At 43.9% G+C, this 22,849-nt stretch overlaps 2 protein-coding genes across 8 annotated transcripts in view; both read left to right on the top strand.

The window, feature by feature from the left end:
- Window positions 1–1,313: 1,313 nt before the first annotated feature.
- VHL (von Hippel-Lindau tumor suppressor) lies at window positions 1,314–5,747 on the top strand. The gene is made up of 3 exons (XM_080995927.1): window positions 1,314–1,718; window positions 3,018–3,140; window positions 3,782–5,747. Exons 1-3 carry the CDS (start codon window positions 1,505–1,507, stop codon window positions 3,988–3,990), a joined length of 546 nt encoding a protein of 181 aa, XP_080852053.1. The 5' UTR covers window positions 1,314–1,504; the 3' UTR covers window positions 3,991–5,747.
- Window positions 5,748–8,733: 2,986 nt separating this feature from the next.
- IRAK2 (interleukin 1 receptor associated kinase 2) overlaps window positions 8,734–22,849 on the top strand; it is a 34,987-nt gene continuing 20,871 nt past the window's right edge. For 2 of the 7 annotated variants that reach the window (XM_080995712.1, XM_080995711.1), the window contains exons 1-3: window positions 8,749–9,148; window positions 12,968–13,147; window positions 22,650–22,757. In XM_080995712.1, the coding sequence (XP_080851838.1) occupies window positions 8,926–9,148; window positions 12,968–13,147; window positions 22,650–22,757 (511 nt within the window). In that variant the 5' untranslated portion in view covers window positions 8,749–8,925. Of the gene's footprint in view, window positions 9,149–12,967; window positions 13,148–22,649; window positions 22,758–22,849 lie in introns of all 7 variants that reach the window. The other 5 variants (XM_080995707.1, XM_080995708.1, XM_080995710.1 and 2 more) reach the window with 5 other exon arrangements.

The raw sequence follows: 22,849 nt of genomic DNA, 5'->3' as shown, positions 1-22,849 counted from the left end.
CCCCATGATGCATAGGATTGCACTGTAAAAGAGATACTTTAGCCCAACCCTTCTCCAAACAGCCTGCGTATACATTCTGATTTGTTTGCACAACAGATAAAAAGGTATCCCTGCCTGTACGGGCCAGTCATGTCCGACTCTAGGGTTGCGCGCTCATTTCGCTCAAGAGGCCGTGAGCCAGTGCCATCCGAAGACACTTCCGGGTCATGTGGCCAGCGTGACGAAGCTGCAGCTGGCGAGCCAGCACCAGCGCAGCACACGGAAACGCCGTTTACCTTCCCGCTATAAAGCGGTACCTATTTATCTACTTGCACTTAGGGGTGCTTTCAAACTGCTAGGTGGGTAGGAGCTGGGACCGAACGACGGGAGCTCACCCCGCCGCGGGGATTCGAACCGCCGACCTTATGATCAGCAAGTCCTAGGCACTGAGGTTTTACCCACAGCGCCACCCGCGTCCCATTTTTAATTTCCAAAAAGCTTTATCAGAACAGGGGACAATAAGCAAATGTCTGACATAAATAGAGCATCAATGTGTGGATGTACAAGGAAGAATAAACCTTTACTGCAGTGGATACAATAAAGGTTTCTGCAGTCCATCACCAGGCCAACAAGGACAACTAAGTCTCAGCTTCAGCTAATCTAGGAATCCTAAAAGGGAATTTAGTCAAATTCAAGAAGGGTAAGGTTATTAATGGCTGCTAATCATGACTATATGCCACTTTCAGAATTGGAGGCAGCATCCTTGTTGGGGCATGTTGTTCACTGCTGTGGTAAGTGGGATATTGGGCTATACGCACTAACCTGGGAGTAAGCACTATTGAATTTAATTGAGATTTATAGGGCAGCACTGTTAAGGACGCTGCCAATATCGTCATACAAATCTCCTTAGCTGAATGGGAAACCATCACTATGTGCTCGAAACCAATGGATTGTTGTACTTCTCGAAAAGAGGTCATACAATGCGTCTGCAGCCGTATTTGCATATCCACGTTCTGCTTTTGACACGCACACATATTATATAGAGCAACTCATTGAGGAAACTCTTAATTTCCCCAGCCTACTCTGTTTCCTGAGGTTAACATCCCACTCCAATCCCTTCCCCTCCCTCATCGGTTTTAATGGAACTTTTACCCAACCCCAGCCCCCGCAAAAAAAGAAAGAAAAACCTCAATTTACCATTTTCAAAATGGCTAATTATGAAATGACCATATCATAAACTGGCTTGGCATGAAGCTAAGGGCGCAACAAAAACCCTTCCCCTAAACAAACGAAACGCCGAACTGCGCAGGCGCCCAGAGGAAGTGAGCGGCGCCTGCCTCTCTGGCTCCCCCACAAAACAATGGCCGCTGAGGGTGCGCATGCGTAGTGTTGCTCTGGTTCCCCCCTCCCTCAGCCTCTACAAAGCAATGGCTGCTTGCGCGCGTCTAGGCCCGGCGTGGTAGGCCTCCGCTTCACTTGGGCTGCGCGGCGGAGGTGCTGTTTCGTGTGGTTCCGAGTCGTCAGAATGCCGCAGAAACCCGGGGAGGAGGACGAGGAGAGAGGGGCAGGAGAGGCCTTGGGGCGCCTGCGCTCGGTGAACACTCGGGAACCTTGCCAGGTCATTTTCTGTAACCGCAGCCCCCGCCTGGTCAGCCCCGTCTGGCTGGACTTCGAGGGGAAGCCGCGCTCCTATCCGAGCCTGAAGCCCGGCACGGGCCGACGGATGCACAGCTACCTGGGTGGGTATTATGACGGGGAGAAGAAGGGCGACGGGGGCAGCTCAGGAAAGCATCGCCGCTGCTTCGGTGCCTGAAGGTTAGGCAGGCAGATATTCAACAGGTGGAGCTTCCTGGCACGAACCTTCCAGCGAAACCTGCGCCTGCAGCCGGGCTTCTGCTCCCTCTTCCCTCAGACGTTAGAAGGGCCTCGGCCGTGCGAGGAGCCGGGAGCGGAAGGGCCCCGAGTAGGGTTAGAAAGTGGGGTGGCGGGTGCAGGAATTGGGGGGGACACCAGAGTGGGGTGGTTTGGCCACGTTGCCTCTGTGGAGAAGGAGGGCTGGACTGCCTCGAAGGCAGTGGTTTGGATGGCCGCTCCTGTGTGCGGAGGAGCGCAGCTGGGTGGATCTCTGAAGACCTCCTTTCGGCTCCAGGAAAGTGGTGGGAGCAGCTGTGAAGGGGATTCGGCACCTTCCAACTGATCCAGGATGCGGCTGCCAGATTGGGGACTGCGAGCCTGCATTGGCTCCCAGTACTGTACATTTCCGAGCACAATTCAAAGTGTTGGTGTTGTTGACCTTTAAAGCCCTGAACAGCCTCGCCCCTGGATACCTAAAGGAGGGTCTTCAACCCCATATCCATCCCAGATGCCAAGGTCCAGCTCCAAGGGCCTTCTGGAGAAGTGAAGTTACAGAGAACCATGCAAAAGGCCTTTTCGGTAGTCACGGCTGCCCTGTGGAACCGATTCCCTGCATATGTCAAAGAGATAAACAATTATATGACTTTCCTTAGACATCTGAAGGCAGCCCTGTATGGGGAAGTTTTTAATGCTTGGTGTTTAGTTGTGCTTTTATATTAGGTTGGAAGCTGACCACAGTGACTTGGACAATCCAGTCATATGGGATATAAATAATAATATCATCATCATTATTAATAATAATTGATAGGAATACTGTATCCCTGTGCAGCTGCTCATTTGTTTTTCTTTAAACCCAGTACTGTATAGCCTTTTCTGCATTCTTTTTGCAACTTTCATTTACAGACATAAGTTTCAGTGAACCACATTTGACTCATCGGTAGTTGCATACCATTTGGAATCAGTCTGTAAACATTGCTGAGCTGTTGAGCTTAGATCCTGCTTATTTGTTTGTTTTTAAAATTTGTTTATTAAATTTCTATACTGCCCTTCATTTCTGGCTTCTCATGGGCATCTGGTTGGCCACTGTGAGAACAGAATGCTGGACTGGATGGGCCTTTGGCCTGATCCAGCAGGGCTCTTTTTATGCTCTTATGCCCTAACTTCATTTGTGATTTGTTTTCTAGAACATCTTTGGCTGTTCAGAGATGCTGGGACAGATGATAGTCTTCTTGTCAACCAAGCAGAGCTGTTTGTGGCTACCCGCAATATGAATGGGCAGCCTGTATTTGCAAATATTACACTACCAGGTAAAAATCCAATTATAATACTAATGTCTTTATCTCTTTACACTGTAAATAATGTTGTGCAATTATAGTCAGAGTCCCATCTGACTAAAAAACAATCAAGTAAAATGTCTGATTATGTTTATTTGTAGCAGTGTGACACCCTCTAAACAGTCCTTCCCACCTACCCAAGGTTCATTTAAGATGCTCCCAATTCTGTCTGGTTACAAATCATTTTAAATCATTTGATCTTAACCGTAAGAAAAGCCAGTAATGGGGCATTTCAGAAATTAAAAAGTGATGTTTCTCAAACAGTGTATTCCAGTTGCTGCTATTAAAGGTTACTTGTATAGTTTCTCATTCTGTGCCTTCATAATGCTTCATGTTTGTATAGTACAGGAGTAGGCCTTCCAGATGTTATTGGAGTACAGTTACCATTAGCCCCAGCTGGCATGGCCAGTGGTCAGTGAGGATGGGAGTTGTAGTCCAGTGACATCTGTAGTGCCACAGTTTCCCCATCTCTGGTCTATCAGATTAAGAAAAACATGAATTGTATTTCTTTTTCTTACTGATTAGCAAAACATTATGGTGTTCAGGTATTTGTGATCCATGCCTCAGTATCTTCAGCATGACATTTAAAATCTCACTTTACTATCTCTCTGCAGTGTACACTCTGAAGGAAAGATGTCTCCAAGTTGTCCGTGCTTTAGTAAAACCAGTGGACTACAGGAAATTAGACATTGTTCGGTCACTATATGAAGATTTAGAAGATCATCCAGATATTAGGAAGGATCTTCAGCGGCTTTCTCTGGAAACGAATGATAGGCTAAGGAATAGAGTTGAAGGGTCATCAGTGGAAAACTACTCTTACTAATAAATTGTTGGGTATAAGAGGCATTAACTGCTGTATGAACTGAAAAGACATTAACATTCCATAGTGTTTTAGGAAGCAGACATTTCTTTGGTTTAGAACTTGTAACTTCATAACTTAGAGACAAAGCCATGGGACAATGAGGCAGAGTGGTAGAATGCTGCAGCTGAAAATACTCAATGAAATCCTGTCCTGGGAAAACCTATACAAATTGTATTTTACATTAGACCAAATACAAAAACATATGTCAGTTGATAGAAGATTAGATTGGCAAAAGCCGTTTCATGTGATTTTCCACTTATTTAAAATATTATTTTATTATATATGTGTTTAGAAAACACCCTGTATGTGTGGTCTTTGGAATTTGGGCAACTTTAATTTAATTATCATACCAAATGATAAATTATCCTTAAACTGCAATTTGGTCTCCCGCCTCTCACCCAATAATTCAGATTGAATACTGTAAATTAGAACTCTCTGGATTTACTTTTTCTTGTGCCAGCGGTTTCCTACAGGTCATTATTTCCTATGGTGGACCAACATACTTCCAGTGTGCAGGAACTTCATTCTGTCACACATTTGCCCTATGTTTGTCTATGCTGTTATGGGAATTTTGGTGTGATGGGAGCCGTTCCCACTTCAGCTAGAGAAAGAGCCTGGCAGCTCTGTGGTGCAGGCAAAGTTTTTTCTCAGATCACAATTTCACCCTCAGTCAAAGCTTGCTATTGCATTGAAGGTGAATTTTGTGAGTATGAAAAGAATATGCTATCTCTTAGAGGTTCCAATAAATAATCCATCAAACTCATTCTTTGCTACTCTTTTTTTTAAACACTCCCCAAGCTATATATTGTCTTCTTAAAAATTATCTGCAAAATTTTGAGGCAACAGTTATGAAGCTGACTACTTTAGAACGTATTTTTGTTTTGAGCTACACAGATGATCAGTGGAACACTATTTTCCTATTTTCCAATATCCTGTGTTTGCAACTGTTAAAATTTTTTGGTTTTGGGTGTCAACCCAACATTTTTACCAGTTGATCTTGTACAGTTATTTCCAAGTATCTTAACAGGACTACTGTGAAATGAACTTGTTGAAGACATTACGGTGTACTGAATGTGTTGTAAATTGTTACCTTTTGTAAAGTCACTGGTTTGTGATGTAGGTGTGTACTAATTTTTTTGTATACTTTGTAAATTTCTTTCTAAAAAGTTAAAGCTTGAGAGATTTCTGTATATATGATAAATCTGTACTTTTGATGTTGCCAGACAAATATGTGCACACAACCAGAACTTTCCCTTAGGAGTTCTGCAAGAGGAGGGAAGAGAAAGGTTTACCCTTCACAGAGCTACAGTTCCCAGCATCCTTAACAGACCTACAGTTCCTGGGATTCTTTGGGGGATTCTGTGTGTTCTTCCAGGTCTTCTAAAGGAAGAATCAAAATAGCAAAATGAAGAAGAAAGTCTGTGAATATGAATTCCATGCAAGATAGATTGCAGTAGCTAAGCTGTCAGTTTTGTATCTGAATTTTTGAACATGCTGGGGCACATTTGGAGCATTGTTAGATTTATATGGTTCTTTGTTTCTGATAAATACCTAGTGAGAATATCAGCTGCCCAGACCAGATTATTAGAATTGCAATTTTGATATTTAAACATTGCTTTTAATATGTATTTAGCTATTGCTCAGCATTCCATACAATGCCATTTCATGTATTATTATTTTTTAACCTATGAGGCATTAAAGCGGATTTTTTCCCTTAATTGCAGCACTATTATTTCCCCCATTCTTTACTTTGTCTGGTACTTTATTATATGTAAGCAATGGTGGCAGCCATTATGTTTGCTAATAAAATATACTAGGATGCATGCCAGTTCTTTTCTTAAAGTTCATGTGTGACTCTTAGGTTCATTTCATATACAGTGGTACCTCAGGTTAAGAACTTAATTCGTTCTGGAGGTCTGTTCTTAACCTGAAGTACCACTTTAGCTAATGGGGCCACCACTGCGCGATTTCTGTTCTCATCCTGAAGCAAAGTTCCTAACCCGAGGTACTATTTCTAGGTTAGCAGAGTCTGTAACCTGAAGCGTCTGTAACCCGAGGTACCACTGTATTTTGTTTTGTTGGTGGTAATGTGTTACTCCCTTTTCAATGTCTTATTTAGCAGTGATTTTTTTCCCTTAGAATCATAAAACTGTAGAGTTGGAAGGGACCATGAGGGTGATCTAGTGCAGTCCCCCTGAAGTGTAGGAATCTTTTGTCCAACATGGGGCCTGAGATTAAGAGTTTCATGGTCTGCCAACTGCCAGAAATGACCAAGAGGAAAAGCAGCTTCCAGTGTGGTGTAGTGGTTAAGAGCAGTGGACTCATAATCTGGTGAACCGGGTTCGATTTCCCGCTCCTCCACATGCAACTGCTGGGTGACCTTGGGCTAGTCACACTTCTTTGAAGTCTCTCAGCCCCACTCACCTCACAGAGTGTTTGTTGTGGGGGAGGAAGGGAAAGGAGAATGTTAGCCGCTTTGAGACTCCTTCGGGTAGTGATAAAGCGGGATATCAAATCCAAACTCCTCTTCTTTTTCTTAACCAATGTTTCAATGTGGATTGCCTGTGGAACAGATGGAGGGATATTCAGATGCATTTTTAATGTAGGAGTCATTTCCCCCCTTTTCTTTGCTATTTTCTTTTCTTAAAACAGTGCAGGCTTGAGAGTCTTAGACTTCAGGCTGGTGTGCTTCTTATCTTAAACATTACATGGGTATCTAAAATGGAATGGCTGCAATCCTAATCCCCAGAAGTAAGCCACATTGAATTCAATAGCACTTACTTCAGAGAAGGCATGGTTAGGATTGTGCTATCTTTGACCTCAATAAAGATTGCTGGATGGATTGCTGTTAGTCTGGAATCGGTCTCCTTTTTAAAAAAGAAATCTTGGACGAAGATCCTGGTGTATAAGCAAGAATTAGGTTAAAATCAGCAATATTCACATTTACTGTTCACAGCCGAGCACTCCTAACATGTGGTTCTTGACGCTGGAGAAGGAAAAAATATGTAAGTGATTCAGTATTAGATTATGTACAATATTAGAATATTCTATTTGGAATATTTTTCATAGAATATTTTAATGGCACACAATTTATGTGTATACCTGAAGGAGCGCCTCCACCCCCATCGTTCTGCCCGGACGCTGAGGTCCAGCGCCGAGGGCCTGCTGGCGGTTCCCTCATTGCGAGAAGCAAAGCTACAGGGAACCAGGCAGAGGGCCTTCTTGGTAGTGGCGCCCGCCCTGTGGAACGCCCTCCCATCAGATGTCAAAGAGATAAACAACTACCTGACATTCAGAAGACATCTTAAGGCAGCCCTGATAAGGGAAGTTTTTAATGTGTGACATCTTAGTGTATTTTTGGTCTTTGTGGAAGCCACCCAGCCACTGGGGAAACCCAGCCAGATGGGTGGGGTACAAATAATAAATATTATTATTATTATTATTATTATTATTATGTTTCTGTATTTTTGTAATCAGAAGTGTGAAAGTTTTACATGCAGAAGCAAATGGTGTATTATGATGGATTTACTAAATCAGGGCCAGTCCTACCATTAGACAGTGGGGTGGCTGCCTCAGGCAGCAGAAGCAGAGGAATGGCACGGAGGTGTTGGAGGGCAGAGCTATATGTACCACATGCATCCTAACCAAGCTAACCTGCTGTCCTCAGCTGTAGTGGAGGATAGTGGCCTGTCACTTGTGGTGAAGATTAAATTGCAAATCAGGTTGACTGGTACATGGAAAGGTTGTCATCTTGCCCTTCAGCCGAGTAAATACAATGTATTGGGACTAGTCCTGAATACACCAGAATGGATAGGTGAACAGCTTAGAACAAGACTATGCTTCATTCTAATACCATACCTTTTAATTTTTGTTCCTCTGTTTATATGCTTGTTTTGACCATTGCATCTAATGATGGGCTTCATATTGTAAAAAAAAAACAGGCTTGCTACAATAACAGCGCAATCCTATGCATGCCTACTCAGAAGTAAACCCCATTGGGTTGAATGAGGCCTGCTCTAGCAATGTAGAGAGGGCTGCAGTCTAAATTGTTTTCCTAACAGCTGCTGCTTTTCCTATTTTTTCTCTCACCTTTCTGGTGCCACCCTTTGGCTGCTTCTTGCTGAAAAATTGGGCGGAATGTTACTTGCATAGTTTTCCCTCTCCACAATTAAATCGTCTAGTCACTACTGTTTTCTGTCCTATATTTCCCCCATTTTATGTTTAAAAAAAGAATAGATTGCACACTTCAGTTTAGTCGATGTCGATAATAATAATAATAATATAAGATACCCCACCTGTCTGGCTGGGTTTCCCCAGCCAAGTTAAAGATTCGCCAATACTAGCTCCCGAGGCAGGACTCCTTCAACTCACAACCAGTTGATTGTTTCCGAGAGCTAAGTTTCTCGCCAAAATACTGTAATTTGCTCGTCTATTCACAATCGTGCACCTCCTTCCTTCCCTATGTATTTTATTTATTAACCTTTCCTTTTTAAAAACCACACATGCCCTGAAGCCAGGGAAGTCGAGGCTCCAGCTAGATCAGCCCGTTCCCTTGTTTTTTTTACTGCTGCGCACCGATCGGCTGGGAAAAATCAGGTGCGAGCTGGTTCATAAAGAGTCCGGCCGCGGGAGCGCAAAGTGGGAACAAGCGCGTAGCCCTCGAAGAAGGGAGGCGAGCCAGTCTCGCCCTGACGTCATTGAGAGAACTCCCCGGCGTCGGGAAACGCGACAGGACAGGGCGGAGTCTGACAGACAAAAATAAAGCCGCTGACAAGTTTTGTGAAGCGAGGAGTGGCTCCTTCAGACGGGGAGGAGACCAGGCTTGCTGGCTGGAGTCAAGGAGAAAAAAGAAACCCATTTCCTTCCTCCTTCAGGCCTTTGGGTGGACAGCCGTCCATGGCCAAAGGAGAAGAGAGGGGAATTCCCGCGGCTGTGACACAGCAGGAGAAAGACATGGCCCTGCAGCAGCGGCAGCCGCCGCCGCAATATCCCTCGACGCCGCTTTCCTTGGCCAGTTCTGCTGCGCAGTCTCCTTACATCCACAGCATGCCCGCCTGGGTGCTGGAGGATTTTTGCCAGAAGATGGACTGCCTCAACGACTACGACTGGATGCGCTTTGGTGAGCCCGGGATCTCGTCGCCTGGCGGGTGGGGGAGCAGCAGCGCCGGGTTTGGGAGTCCCTGGGCAACTTTTTTGGCCCGTCGGATGTTGTGGGACTTCAGCTCCCATCGGCGGGAGCGAGTTCAGGGATGTGGCCCAGTAAGAGCAGTGGGGGGGATCACACCCGGAGCCCCCGGTGGTGGAGGGAGTGCTGGTTTTAAGGAGATAGATAGACGGTTAGATCTATGACAAGCACAGGTGTCCCTATGTTTTAGCTGAACCCTGAATCAACTCTATCCCAGGGACCCTTCTCCTCCCAAAAGCTACAGCTTTGATAGCACCGGTAAAGTTCACAAGCTGCTGGGTCTGATTCAAGGCTTGTGAACTCTACCGGTGCTATGAAATTTGTTGCTTCTTGGATAAAAAAGGGTCCCAGGGATAGTTGATTCAGGGTTCAGCTAAAACATAGGGACACCTGCACTTGTCATATGGAAGGTGAAAGGACAGCGCTTGCCAGTAGGGGAACCTGTGGCAGCCCTTCATACTTCACTGAAGCACTTATGTCCAGCACTTGAGAACTCCACACATCATACAGGCCCCAGATTTATGGATTAAACTGTGCACTGTCACATTAAACTCTGTAATCGAACGTTAGGATAGACATTGGTTGAGTTAGCTTTCCAAAGCATCAAAGCATATTACGAGGCGACTGATAAAACAATTTTTTCAAAGAAGTACATGCATTTAAAATATAACTTGAAAGCACTGTTAAAACATCTTCTGGCAAAATAATTCATCTGAAGCATTTTTAAAGCTATAGTGCATTTATCCAACTTGTCAAGTCCTTCCATGCTCTGTTCCTGCCCTCTGTACGCAATTCTTACTGCTCTTGCCCTGCACCTGAACATTACTGCTAAACAGCAGCTATTGGTGGTCAGTGTCCTGTGTTTTAGTACTTCCGAATCCCTGGCATCTCCAGGTAGAGCTGGGAAAGGTTCTGTCTTGCCTGGAATCCTGGAGAGCTGTCGGTCAGTATATACTGACTGGTGTGACGGATAGATGGCACTGGGCTGGATGGAGTTATGGGCCGACTTGGTGTGAAGCCACTTTTTCTGCCTGGCTGTGGAGGAAGGGATATTGGTGTGGAAAAGATGGATACAGAGACAGCTTCATAGAACTGTAGAGTTGGAAGGGACCATGAGGGTCATCTAGTTCAACCCCCTGCAATGCAGGAATCTTTTGCCCATTGTGAGGCTTAAACCCACAACCCTGAGATTAAGAGTCTTATGCTCTGTTGACTGAGCCACAGTTTCCTCATCCCACTCTCCTAAGACTAGAAACTCAGGGTCATCCAATGGAAATTATAGGCAGTAGATTCAGGACAGATGAGAGAAAATACTGCTTCTTTCACAACACATAAGTAAATATATGGATCTTCTGCCCCAAGACTATTACACCTTTAAAATATTAGACACAGTGGTGTCCAGTACAGGTAGAATAAAGTCTCTGAACACCAGCTGCTGGGGAATAACAATGTGAGAGCTGTGACCGTAAGTCCTTTTTATGGGCTTCCGGGAAGTGTCTGGCTGACCATCAAAGGAAGTGTGATGCAGAACTCGAGAGACCCTTGACACTGTTGTGCAATATTGCGAAGGAGCACTGATGTAATCTAATGCTGACAGCCTGCTCTGGCTAAACTATATTATTTATCACATGCCCTGCACCCCAAGGTCCTGGGGCGGGTTACAGCGATTAAAACACAGTGTTAAAACCCATTAAAAAAGCTTATAATAACATAAATAAGTTGGGTCCTAAAAATATTGTTATTTGCCGCCCCAATCTCTGAGCAGTGTGAGATTCCAGGGGCACCAGGCACACTTGCTAGGGTCTGTGCTTTCTTTTGGAAATGAGACACAGCGGAGACTGTGGTGTCTTTATGATACATGGTTTATTTGCACCTATATACAACCTGAGTCTAGATGGAGGGAGCACAGAGCATTCACATTCCAAGAGGTTTGGGCTTCTTCCATAGCCACAGCAGCTTTAGTCACCAACCATTCCTCTGCCTTTGCCCCCCCCCCCCCCATCCCACTGCTTACTAACTCCGTTGCATAACTCGGGCTTACTGTCTAAACCCTTTGCTAACCTAAGCTCTAGTTTTTTGTAATACAGGGAGAGGCCCCACACCTTTGATGTGCTAGATGGCTCATTACCCCCAGGCTATTATCTCAAAGGAAATTAGCTTTTACACATGTTGTTTGCCTAGGATTAAATAGTTAAAAGATACACAGTTTAGCAGTTTGCCTAAATTGCATTAGAAGGATTAGAAGTGTCTAGACTCTAGCACATATTTCTTAATGAACACTAATGCACACAGGTCCAACTTAGATTCTACCACTTGGTAGTCTGACACAGTTTTACATGGAAGCCTTAATTAAAATCTAGCACACCTTAATTAAATTCCAACACTAACTTCATCTGGAATTTAGGGTGTCTTGAACCCACAGCTTCATAACATTATACATCCCGAGTGTGAAAAGCCAGGGAGGTTAGATCTCATGTGGGTTTTTACATCAGTGCAGTATATTTTGTGGAAGAGGTTTAATACATTTTTTTGGTAATCTTTCTCTTCCCCGCAGCTACTGTTAGCCGTTTGGGAAGAAAAATGCAGATACCTGTAAAAGCATACCTGTCAGTGTCTTGGAGTACTTTCCTAATGCACTGAATGATTAGCCCTTGCAAGCTATACTGCACAGAAAATCTTGTATTGTGATCCCATGCCAGGGGGATTCTAGCCTGGGACAACAAAACAGTGGCTGAATGTGATTGGTTGGTTGATTGCCTAATTGCCTACCCTGCACCCTAAGGTCACTAAGTCTGGGTTACACCAATTAAAAATTCAATATTCACATAAAAAGTACCTCTGTCTAGCTTCTGATGCAAAAACCTGCAATCCTACAACTGCTTGTCCCACACTGTTTATTCTGAAGCTTCGGAAGTAGTACGTCATCCAAAGATTGCAGCCTTGAGGCATTGTCATAGAAACACCTAGGCTTGCTACTGTTTATAGTGCTGGACTCTCGTGTTAATTCTGTCCATCTCTATCACCAGGTTTGGTGCCTTTTACAGAAATTTAAGGTAGTGGACTCCCGATTAGAATTAACCTAAGAATCCTTTAGCTGCCAACATTTTTGCCTGGGTTATCACATTTCTGTTCTTCCTTGGAAAGAATGAAGCTGCCTTGTGTATAGAGCAGCAGGATGTGTTTGAGACTTTCCTTTTCATTCACTGTGCAATATGAGTCAAGAGGTGGGGGTTGCTGGACTACATTCCTTGAGGGATTAATGATGCGAAAGATAAATGCTTGGTTTGCACATGTACAAATACAGTGGTACCTCGGGTTACATACGCTTCAGGTTACAGATGCTTCAGGTTACAGACTCCGCTAACCCAGAAATATTACCTCAGGTTAAGAACTTTGCTTCAGGATGAGAACAGAAATCGTGCTCTGGCGGTGCGGCGGCAGTGGGAGGCCCCATTAGCTAAAGTGGTGCTTCAGGTTAAGAACAGTTTCAGATTAAGTACGGACCTCCGGAACAAATTAAGTACTTAACCCGAGGTACCACTGTATCTCTCAAATTTAGGGTTGCCATGTTTCAAACAGTGAAAATCCAGACAGAAAAGTTGTTGGACATATGGCAACCCTGCCCTAATTACAGAAGAAAAGAAAAAAATGGGTGCCAAATTCGTATGAAAGGGAATGTGTGTTTCTCCTTAAGCTACACTTGTGATGCCTTAGATTTTTCTTCTGAACCAAATCTGCCTGGTTTTCTTTTAGCATCCCATGTGATAACTGACCAGACGGAGCTGAGGAAAATCAAGTGCATGGAGAAGGCAGGAATCAGTGTAACAAGAGAGCTGATGTGGTGGTGGGGAGTGAGACTCGCAACCGTCCAGCAGTTGTTTGAGCTTCTGCAGGAACTTCAGCTCTATCGGGCAGCACAAGTAATTGCAAACTGTGAGTAGCTGGACTTCTTTCTCTGGAACTACCTAGCAGTTGCTTATAACAATTTAGTGAAAAGCTCGTTCGTCAACGCCCGTTGCCATTGTCGTTCCTTCTAGAGCTGAACTCCGTTCCAGCAGGGGCTGCTGGTTTTGCAGCCAGAACTGGGTCACTAAGCAAAAAGGGAGCCTGCTTAGGTGAACCCTGAAAGCAAAGAACTAGGGGACTACAAACAGAAAACAGGAAATGTACATATGCTTGAGGCCATGCAAAGGAAAGGGGAGGGGGAAGGAGCAGGAAATGAGTGAAGCTGAATGTTGGAAGAATCAGGACAGAAGAAAGTCAGTACTTTTCACGCAGTGTACAGTGGTACCTCGGGTTACATACGCTTCATGTTACATACGCTTCAGGTTACAGACCCCGCTAACCCAGAAATATTACCTCGGGTTAAGAACTTTGCTTCAGGATGAGAACAGAAATCGGGCTTCAGCGGTGTGGCGGCAGCAGGAGGCCCCATTAGCTAAAGTGGTGCTTCAGGTTAAGAATAGTTTCAGGTTAAGAGCGGACCTCCGGAACGAATTAAGTACTTAACTCGAGGTACCACTGTACAGTTAAACTTTTGAACTTGTTCCCCTATGGTGCAGTGATGGCCACCTACCTAGATGGCTTTAGAAGATTAGAAAAATTAATGGAGGAGATGGCTGTCAAAGGCTACTAGCCATGATGGTTGGAGACAGTAACGCTTCTGAATACCAGTTGCCAGAAATAAAAATCCAAGCAATATTTTGTTAGGGGTTTCACTGCTTCTCTCTAATAGCAAACTCGGGAAGGTATGTGTTGACAGGTTTTGAGCTAAAACCAGATGACTGAGAAACAAGTGGAAGATGTTTGTATGCTTATGTAAAGCTCATGATATATCAAAGTATGAAACATTTAAAACAAAAAACAAAACGGGGCATGCACTCCCCAAAAAAACCCAGCCCTGTGAAGTCTGAGCATTCTCAGTGGTCTGTGGAATGTTACGTTTTATTTGGAAAAGCAAGATGGAAGGCTTGGGAAATGAACTGGTGGGAAATGAATTGGGCTGATTGTAGTTTGTATCCTTGAAGAATTTGTAGTTGCCTCGAATCCTGAACAGTAACAGTTCTGTTGGGGATTGAGGAAACACTGCAATGTTTTTTGCTGTATTGAGTTTTGTTTATTATTCATACCTTCCTAGTGTGGCCTTTTATAGCCCCTCTTACCTGATGAAAAAATTGTTTTCTTTAGGCAGACCTTTGGTTAGTCAGGTTGATTGCTTTCCCCTGTTGTTGGTTGGCAGTTTTAGTTAAGTTGGTTGCTGTTCTTTATCTGTTATTTTGTTTGTTTGTTGATACATTTGTTTTCATTATATTGTAATTTGTTATTTTACTGTTGGCTCCCCTGGGCTCTTTATAGTATGGAAAAGCAGGAAAAAATACCCAGGGTACAAGAACCATTGTTTCTAGGTATGTCTGTATAGAACCAGGGTTGGGCTCAGATGTAACAGGAAGTGTGGTTTTCCATTATGAGCATGAACCGCAGAAAGCTTCAGGCTGCCTCCCTCCCCACTCCTCTTTTGTACACCAGAGGAGAGTGTACACTTCCAAATGTGATTTTAAACTAACCACAGTTCCTGTGAAGCTAAGCCAGAGTCAGACTATGAGCCTTCTCTGTGGAAACCTTACGTTGTGGAACTCCCCCTGCTACACACACACACACACACACACACACACACACAGGTGTGTGGCCCATTCACAATTACAGTATCCGTATTTCAGTGAATGCTGAATAAATTTTTTTGTACATAATAATATGGTTTACTGATATACATCCCCCCCTTCACTGCTTTCACACCTGCACATTGGTTAAGAAAGGGAAGTAGCCCTTCTTTGAAAGGGTAAAGAAGAGGGCTGCATTGCCATGCTAACCACAGAAAATAATTTTCTGTTTGAAATATTTTAGACCAGCTTTTGCTTTAACTCATTTTCCGTTAACACCATTTTCATTTGGGCTCATCATAGCATATATGAATTCCTCTGCATTGTCCTTTTTTGAATGAAAAATACAGTAATGTGTATGTGGCCATTGAGAGTAATGCAAATTGGGTACATCTGATTTAAATTTCCTGTAAACTTTTACACACACACACACACACACACACACACAGTACTAGGAAAATATTGCATTCATGTAGAAATGCCCATAGTGATAAATTTCAAAAATTAGACAGGAAACATGCTGGGATGTTTTCAGTCTTTTCATTAAAAAAATCTGTCATCCACTGGGTTCAAAATTGTTGCAAAACATGATTAGACAATATGGCAGTGTGACTTCAATACTAATGTGAGACACTAGCAGCTAGAGGAAGAATGGATGGTGGTGACTCATGACTTGCCTTTTATGCTGCTGTTCTTCGTTGCAAAATCTAGAATCCCCCAATTAGTTTACTTGCAGCTTACCAGCAGAGCATTGCTTTCTGGTGGTGAAAGAAGAAAAAACGGGTGTCATCAGGCTGTCAGAACAATCTTAGTTATAGGTAGGTAGCTGTGTTGGTCTGCCATAGTCGAAACAAAATAATTTTCCCCCCCTCCCAGTAGCACCTTAGGTAAAGGTAAAGGGACCTCTGACCATTAGGTCCAGTCGTGGCCAACTCTGGGGTTGCGGTGCTCATCTCGCTTTATTGGCCGAGGGAGCCGGCGTACAGCTTCCGGGTCATGTGGCCAGCATGACTAAGCCACTTCTGGCGAACCAGAGCAGCACACGGAAATGCTGTTTACCTTCCTGCCGGAGCGGTACCTATTTATCTACTTGCACTTTGACGTGCTTTCAAATTTCATTGGCACCCTGTGTGATGCTGAAATCTGGCTCCCTCCTGCCTCTTACCTTCCACTGGACTTCACAGTTGTGGTGCCCCAGAAGCTCAGCACCCAGTGCGACCGAACCAGTCACACTCCCATAGATCCACCTTTGAGGGCAGGGAGATACGTTGCTGTTATCCCAGTGGAATGGCTGCCCTATTCTGTACTTGCTGAGACCAAGTGCAGAAAGGAAAAACACCCAACACGAAAATGCAAAATGGCTTAACAATTCTGGGTATGCCCTCCGCATCTCTAGATACACCGCCAAATTCCATCAGTCAGGGACAGGGACATCTATGTCACCCACATGATGCCCACCCACAGTGGGAGCCAGTTAGCACAACAGACATGCACCCAGCACATACCCATTGAACAAAACACACACACATACAATACGCAATATGCTACTAGAGTATTCCCCAGGACGTATTTGCTGTTTTGTTGTATGTGGTATTTCCTAGAACATTTGTCCACACTGTTGGGATTGGATTCTGGGTTACATCCAGAATAACACTGTAGACCTGTATGCACTTCCCTGGGAGTGAGTTCTGTTGAATTTGGTTGGGCTAACCTCTGAGCAGAATAGGATTTGGGTTAGTTGTACAGTACAGTGGTACCTCGGGTTAAGTACTTAATTCGATCCGGAGGTCCGTTCTTAACCTGAAACTGTTCTTAACCTGAAGCACCACTTTAGTTAATGGGGCCTCCTGCTGCCGCCGTGCCACCAGAGCATGATTTCTGTTCTCATCCTGAAGCAAAGTTCTTAACCCGAGGTACTATTTCTGGGTTAGCGGAGTCTGTAAGCTGAAGCGTATGTAACCTGAGGTACCACTGTACAACTAAACTTGAAGGCCTTGGTTGTACTTAGGGTTCCATTGAGCCGGTTCTGGAATCCCCCACCTTCGGCTGCCCGTTTTGGTGGGTGGGTGGGGCTCATCTACCTATCAGCCACCTAATGTCATTAGGGTGTCAGGTGACCCACTCTAGCAAACCGTTGTAGGAAGGAGAATCCAAGTCCAGTCAAGTGGTGCTTGAAGTTACCACCGATCAGTTAATAGGCACTGACTTCAAGGTCCCCTTGCAGCTCTGCTATTTTCTGGGATTGGCTGCATTTTGGAATTCCCCAAGGGGAATTCTGTAGCACAGCCTGTGCCAGGGGACAGCAAGCCTCCCTTGGCAAAGCACAGTCTAGAGCTCATTGGATGTTGGGTGTGGAACAAGTATTGTGGTTTGATGAAAATGGCTTAGTGGGCCATACTGGGTTTCCCACTGCCAGTCTTGATCCAGTGTTTTTGCGGAATCCACCTAGGAGTACAAAATAAGAAGCTGCATTAACAGTAGCTTCATTGTTCATGCTAACTTTGAGGGTGCAAATGAGACTGCATATTTAAATTGCAACTATTTGTAGTTTTCAACTGACGTTTAAAAAAAATGGAAACTCGTTATTGCCCAGGCCTTAAACAGGCCAACCAGTATGACCATTGCAGTGATTTGACAGCCCATGCTGAGAATTTAATTGTTCCAGTTACTTTTCCAAATCAAATTGCTCTCTGTGCACACTCATCCCTGATGCACAGAAAAAGAATTCTATTATCTGTTGTAATTCATGCTGATTCACTCCTAGAAAATGTGAACAGTGTTTCTGAGTAATCCTAGCATATAAAGCATGCCAGTTTACCTCTTCGAGAAAAATAACCAGCTTTTTCTGCTTTTTACATGCATCTATACTTCTAAACATTTTTGGCATATTCAACCAGGTTTCATATTCCTTTAGCAGCCTGGGGTTTCTTTCTTCTCCATATTTTTTAAAGTTCACTACCAGGAATGCAGCACTTCATTAAAGATGTCAATAGCTGCACCAATGTTGTTGTGTTGGCTTGGGGCACACAAAGAAGGCCTTAGCAGAGGGACTAGCTGGCCTCTGCAAAAATATCGGAGACACCGGCCAAAGAATTATATTTGCTGTTCCTCTTTGCTTTCCTCAAGGGAAATTTATTTGGATCCAGCTGAAAGGATTGAATCAACTCAGTTCAGCTGAGTCCGTGTGCTCCTGATGTGTACCTTAATTAGGAAAATGTTGAAAGCAAACACAGGGTTGTACTGATCCTCATTATCTTTTATGATTGCAAGTGCCTCAGTAGTCTTAAACCTCTGGCTTCAGGAGAGATACTGTTAAAGTCCAGTTTATTAAAATATTGTCCCTTTTTTAAAAAAAGCATCAACAATAACGGCAAAGAGCGATGTACACGTTTTTGCTTATGTTGTAAAGTACAGTGTCCATGGCAATTGAAGTGTAGGCGGGTTCATGCATGACCCAAGAGGTCTGCAATGTCATGCATACAATCTGGCTCTGGCCTACAATGCCTGGTGTCAGGAATGAGCCAGCTCCTAGTGGAACTTTACAGCCGGCTGCAGAACAGAGAGGGTTAGAATTGACGCAGGCTGAACAGTGGTCAGCGCAGACTCTCCCGGACTTTGGAATGCCAGTTACCAAGGGAATGACTGAGAGCGGGCTGGAACACAGCCAAAACTCTCAGGAAGTCAAACAGGCGTGAACAGAGATGGAAGCAGTCTGTCAGAACTGGAAGAGGTTGGAGCTGATCCAGTCTCTCCTAAAAGTCATTGAATGGGAGGGCTGTTCGACAGGAAGCAAAACAAGAGACGTAAGGGGCGATGGTTCAGTATATTCTGTAGGAACCGGAAGGAGTCTTCTGAAGGGTCATCTTGAGTGATAATGTAGGCGGTTTCGTCCAGAGCCGTCCAGAGCTATCTGTTTTTGCAATAAATATTCCTTTTTAATTACCTACGCTTACTGTGTTATTAAGCCAGGAACTGGACTCCTGACACCTACATAACAGCAATCATTATTTTTCATTATATGATGAGGAACACCCTGTGGAATGCCCTCCCATCAGATGTCAAGGCGATAAGCAACTATCTTACTTTTAAAAGACATCTGAAGGCAGCCCTGTTTAGGCAAGTTTTTATTGTTTAATGCTGCATTGTGTTTTTAATTTTCGGTTGGGAGCCGCCCAGAGTGGCTGGGGAAACCCAGCCAGATGAGTGGGGTATTAATAATAAATTATTATAAATTATTTTTATATTCAAAATATTTTTAAATTGACTATAACAGAGCAGAATGGGGGCAAGGTGGGCTTATGCATTCTCCACTGATGCACGCAGGGGCCAGGAATGGAACTCCCATACAAAATTGTTCCCGGCTGTATGTAAAAGTATGTAAACTGGTTAAACATTCATTTTGATACCTTACAGCTAATTCATTATGCTCTGAACAAATAAGCGGTTCATGATACTCCCCTCAACTCCAAACCTCACAATTTGAGAGATTGCCGTTCATTCCTTGCGCTACAATTTGACAGCAGCAGGACCTAGTATAAAAAAAATTAAGATGACTTTGTGAAGGTTCCCTAAACATAGCAGACACGCATTATGTTAACATAAATAAAAAGAAGAAAAGCAGAGAATCTTTCATAACTATAAAACTGAGACAAAACTCAAACCCTCCCTACCAGTGATAAACACGTATCAATATCACTCATAATAAAACCACAATCCTGCAAACAAAAGCTCGGCAGTGTTAATCCGAAATAACAAATTATATTTTAAAAGCAAATTCTAATGAGAATTGCAGTTTATGATCTTCATTTCACATTTCTCTTTCTTGATTGTTTTCCTGTCTTTTTGAGTCTTCAGTCAAAAAATCAATTGTATAAGCAACTTGGCCAAGTAAGGCTTTGCCAATGTCCTTGGTCTGTGTTTGATCTTGCCCCATCCCTATCTCTGTGAGACTTACAGTGCAACTCAACAGAGGAATAGCTGGGGGTGGGGGGGGAGGGGAGAACGCTGGGAACGCCCCTGCCCCGGGGGCCCAAGCGGCTAGCTACACCACTGACTCAACATAGGCACCTCCGCTATGGACCTCTGCAGACTTCTAGGGAGGAAAAGCAGAGCTCATGCGTGATTTTTTTGAAAGCGGCAAAACCAGCATACTATACTGTTACATGCCACCCCCAATCTCCACAGCAGTGTAGGATTCCAGGGAGTTTCAGGCGCTTTTTACCCACCAAGGTCTGAGTTTCCTTTTGGACAATGAGGCACAGCAGAGACTTACACATATTTACAACCTGAGCCTAAAATGGAGGGGTTCAAAGCATTGCACTTCAAGCAGGTTTGGTTTCTCCCATAGCTGCAGCCTTGGATTTAAACTGTCAGCCTGCATTGTGCTCTGACTCCCGCTTTCTCCGGCCTGCCACCACTTGCAAACTGCAACTCTTCCCCCCCCCCCTTCAGTTTACATCATCCCCAAATGCAATCCTGAAACTCCCTCCTAGAAACTGGCATTGTGTTCTGCTCCACCTGTTTGCTGGCTGGCACATAGTCTTAGCTTTGCTAATGCGTTTCTTAATGGCTCATCACCCTTCACTTTGTTAATGGCCATCTCTCTTACTTCATCAGTAAGGCAGCCTGGCTTATATTTGAATGTTTGCTGGGTTCAGGGGTTAAAAGGTCTGTAACAATGCCTTCTTCCTTCTGTTAGCAATTCTGTTGGAATATGTTTATGCCTAGGCCAACCAGTGTGGTACTGATGGGAAGAAAGGCTGGATGAGTGAGATCTTGACTGCTGGGGGGGGGGGGATTGCATAAACATTGCACAAAAAATACCTCTGTGTGTGTACACCTTTATATCCGCCTTCTCCAACCTGGTGTCCTCCAGATGTGCCAGCCAGCATGACTAGTGGTCAAGGATTATGGGAGTTATAGTCCAAAACATTTGGAGGGAACTGGGTTGTACAAGGCTATACAGTGGTACCTTGGGTTAAGAACTTAATTCGTTCCGGAGGTCCGTTCTTAACCTGAAGCTCCACTTTAGCTAATGGGGCCTCCTGCTGCCACCACGCCGCCAGAGCACGATTTCTGTTCTCATCCTGAAGCAAAGTTCTTAACCCGAGGTATTATTTTTGGGTTAGCGGAGTCGGTAACCTGAAGCGTATGTAACCTGAGGTACCACTGTATGTGTGTGTAAGAATAAATAGTTATGTCCTTCCTCCTATTAGTGGTAATAAAATTACCAGTCTGCACCCTCAACATCAAAACAACCCCAAGACCTATGTTAATTTGATCAAATATACATACATAAGCTTCTTACCTCAGGCCCTGACCACTACTGGAATGTAGCCCCTGCCAGGTTGTCCAGAAGGGAAAGCAGCCCTCAGGTTGGGAAAGGTTTCCTACCTCTGATGTATAGGATTACACTTAGTCATCCAAAGCAAACATTAACTAATTGGTACAGGTGAAAGATTTCAAGGTGCATTGGATCATTGTCATATCATAGATAATTATGCTTGACTCTTTTTATTGCTTCCTTGCCTTGAGGATAGTGTCAGAAATCTCTACTGGATTTAAGTGAATTCAATATATGGTGATTTTCCCTCACCCATTCTCTCTCTTTCTCTCTCGTCTCTCCTGACATGCAGTATTTTTTTAAGTTGTTGATTTTATGATGTAATTCTGGAATTTCCAAAGTATGCTCAGAAGGGCAGGTGACCAGTTTTCTTCCAGCGTGGTCTTTGGTTGCTGCGGGGAGGAAAGGAGGAACGAATGAATTTTCAAGCTGTTTCTCCCCTCAAAAATATATCAATGTAAATTACTTCTTCTCTGCTTTTCTAAGAAACTTGCATTAAAAACAAAGCCCAGACAAACTGTAGAAACAATAATCTACAGTACAAAGTTAATTTAAAAGTTGGCAAAGAACAATAAAAGCATAAAACAGCCATAAAACACCTTATGAGATGGTTTCTTGTGCAGTAAATGTGCTGCTGCTGTTCGTTGCAGGGAATCCAAATGTCTTTCCCAAAATAGCAGTTGTGCTTAAAAAGAATCTGCATTTAAATTACAGCAGTTTGTTGCTGGAAAGATTATCCCCTCCCCCCAGTCAAGGATGTACAGTGGTACCTTGGGTTAAGAACTTAATTCATTCTGGAGGTCCGTTCTTAACCTGAAACTTTTCTTAACCTGAAGCACCACTTTAGCTAATGGGGCCTCCTGCTGCTTCTGCGCCGCCGCTGCACGATTTCTGTTCTCATCCTGAAGCAAAGTTCTTAACCCGAGGTAATATTTCTGGGTTGAGCGGAGAGCCCCACCTGAGGGTATGTTCGCTTTAAAGCTCAAGTTCTTTGTGTTCCCCTGCTGCCCCATGTGTAAGAACCATTAACAGGCTTCCTCAACCTCAGCCCTCCAGATGTTTTGGCCTACAATTCCCATGATCCCTAGCTAGCAGGACCAGTGGTCAGGGATGATGGGAATTGTAGTCTCAAAACATCTGGAGGGCCAAGCTTGAGGAAGCCTGACTTAAGGACTCCAAGCTGGTTTGAGAAAAGTCACATTATACAGTAGTATTTTATAAAATAAAAAGGAAGTACAGGATGCATATGCATTTTGGATGACATTGGAACACGGATGAGAAACAGCACTGGAAATGTGCAAGTGCACAGGAACTGAAAAGGCAAACACAGCCTAAGTCACATTTCCATTTCTCTATGTAAGTCTGATCCATATCCTGCTACTTTAACTCTGTGTGGTATATTCACTCCGTGTGTGTTTTGATGCTGCTTTCGCAGGGAAGTCACTTTCGTTACCTACTGATTCTGCAAGGACTCCTTTAGAGACCCCTCAACAGGAAAATGCATCACTGCATCCAACTGGGAACAAAAATAAGGCCACAGCAGGTGAGACAGAAATGCCAGCACTGCCAAATTCAGGTACAATACAGGCAGGGATGAAAACAAAACAAAAAATGTTTTCAAACTTTGGTGAAGTT

Source organism: Podarcis pityusensis, assembly GCF_964106645.2.
Source record: "Podarcis pityusensis genome assembly, chromosome: 2".
Lineage (NCBI taxonomy): Eukaryota > Metazoa > Chordata > Lepidosauria > Squamata > Lacertidae > Podarcis > Podarcis pityusensis.
Note: the sequence above shows the minus strand (reverse complement) of the source record. Positions and strands in the feature narration are given on the sequence as shown.

What these genes read in the sequence shown, in the direction of transcription:
- VHL (XM_080995927.1), top strand. Translation starts at nt 1,505, where the DNA reads ATGCCGCAGAAACCCGGGGAGGAGGACGAGGAGAGAGGGGCAGGAGAG. An exon ending in ACGGATGCACAGCTACCTGG is followed by an intron (nt 1,719 to 3,017) that starts GTGGGTATTATG and finishes TTTGTTTTCTAG; the next exon opens with AACATCTTTGGCTGTTCAGA. An exon ending in TGCAAATATTACACTACCAG is followed by an intron (nt 3,141 to 3,781) that starts GTAAAAATCCAA and finishes ATCTCTCTGCAG; the next exon opens with TGTACACTCTGAAGGAAAGA.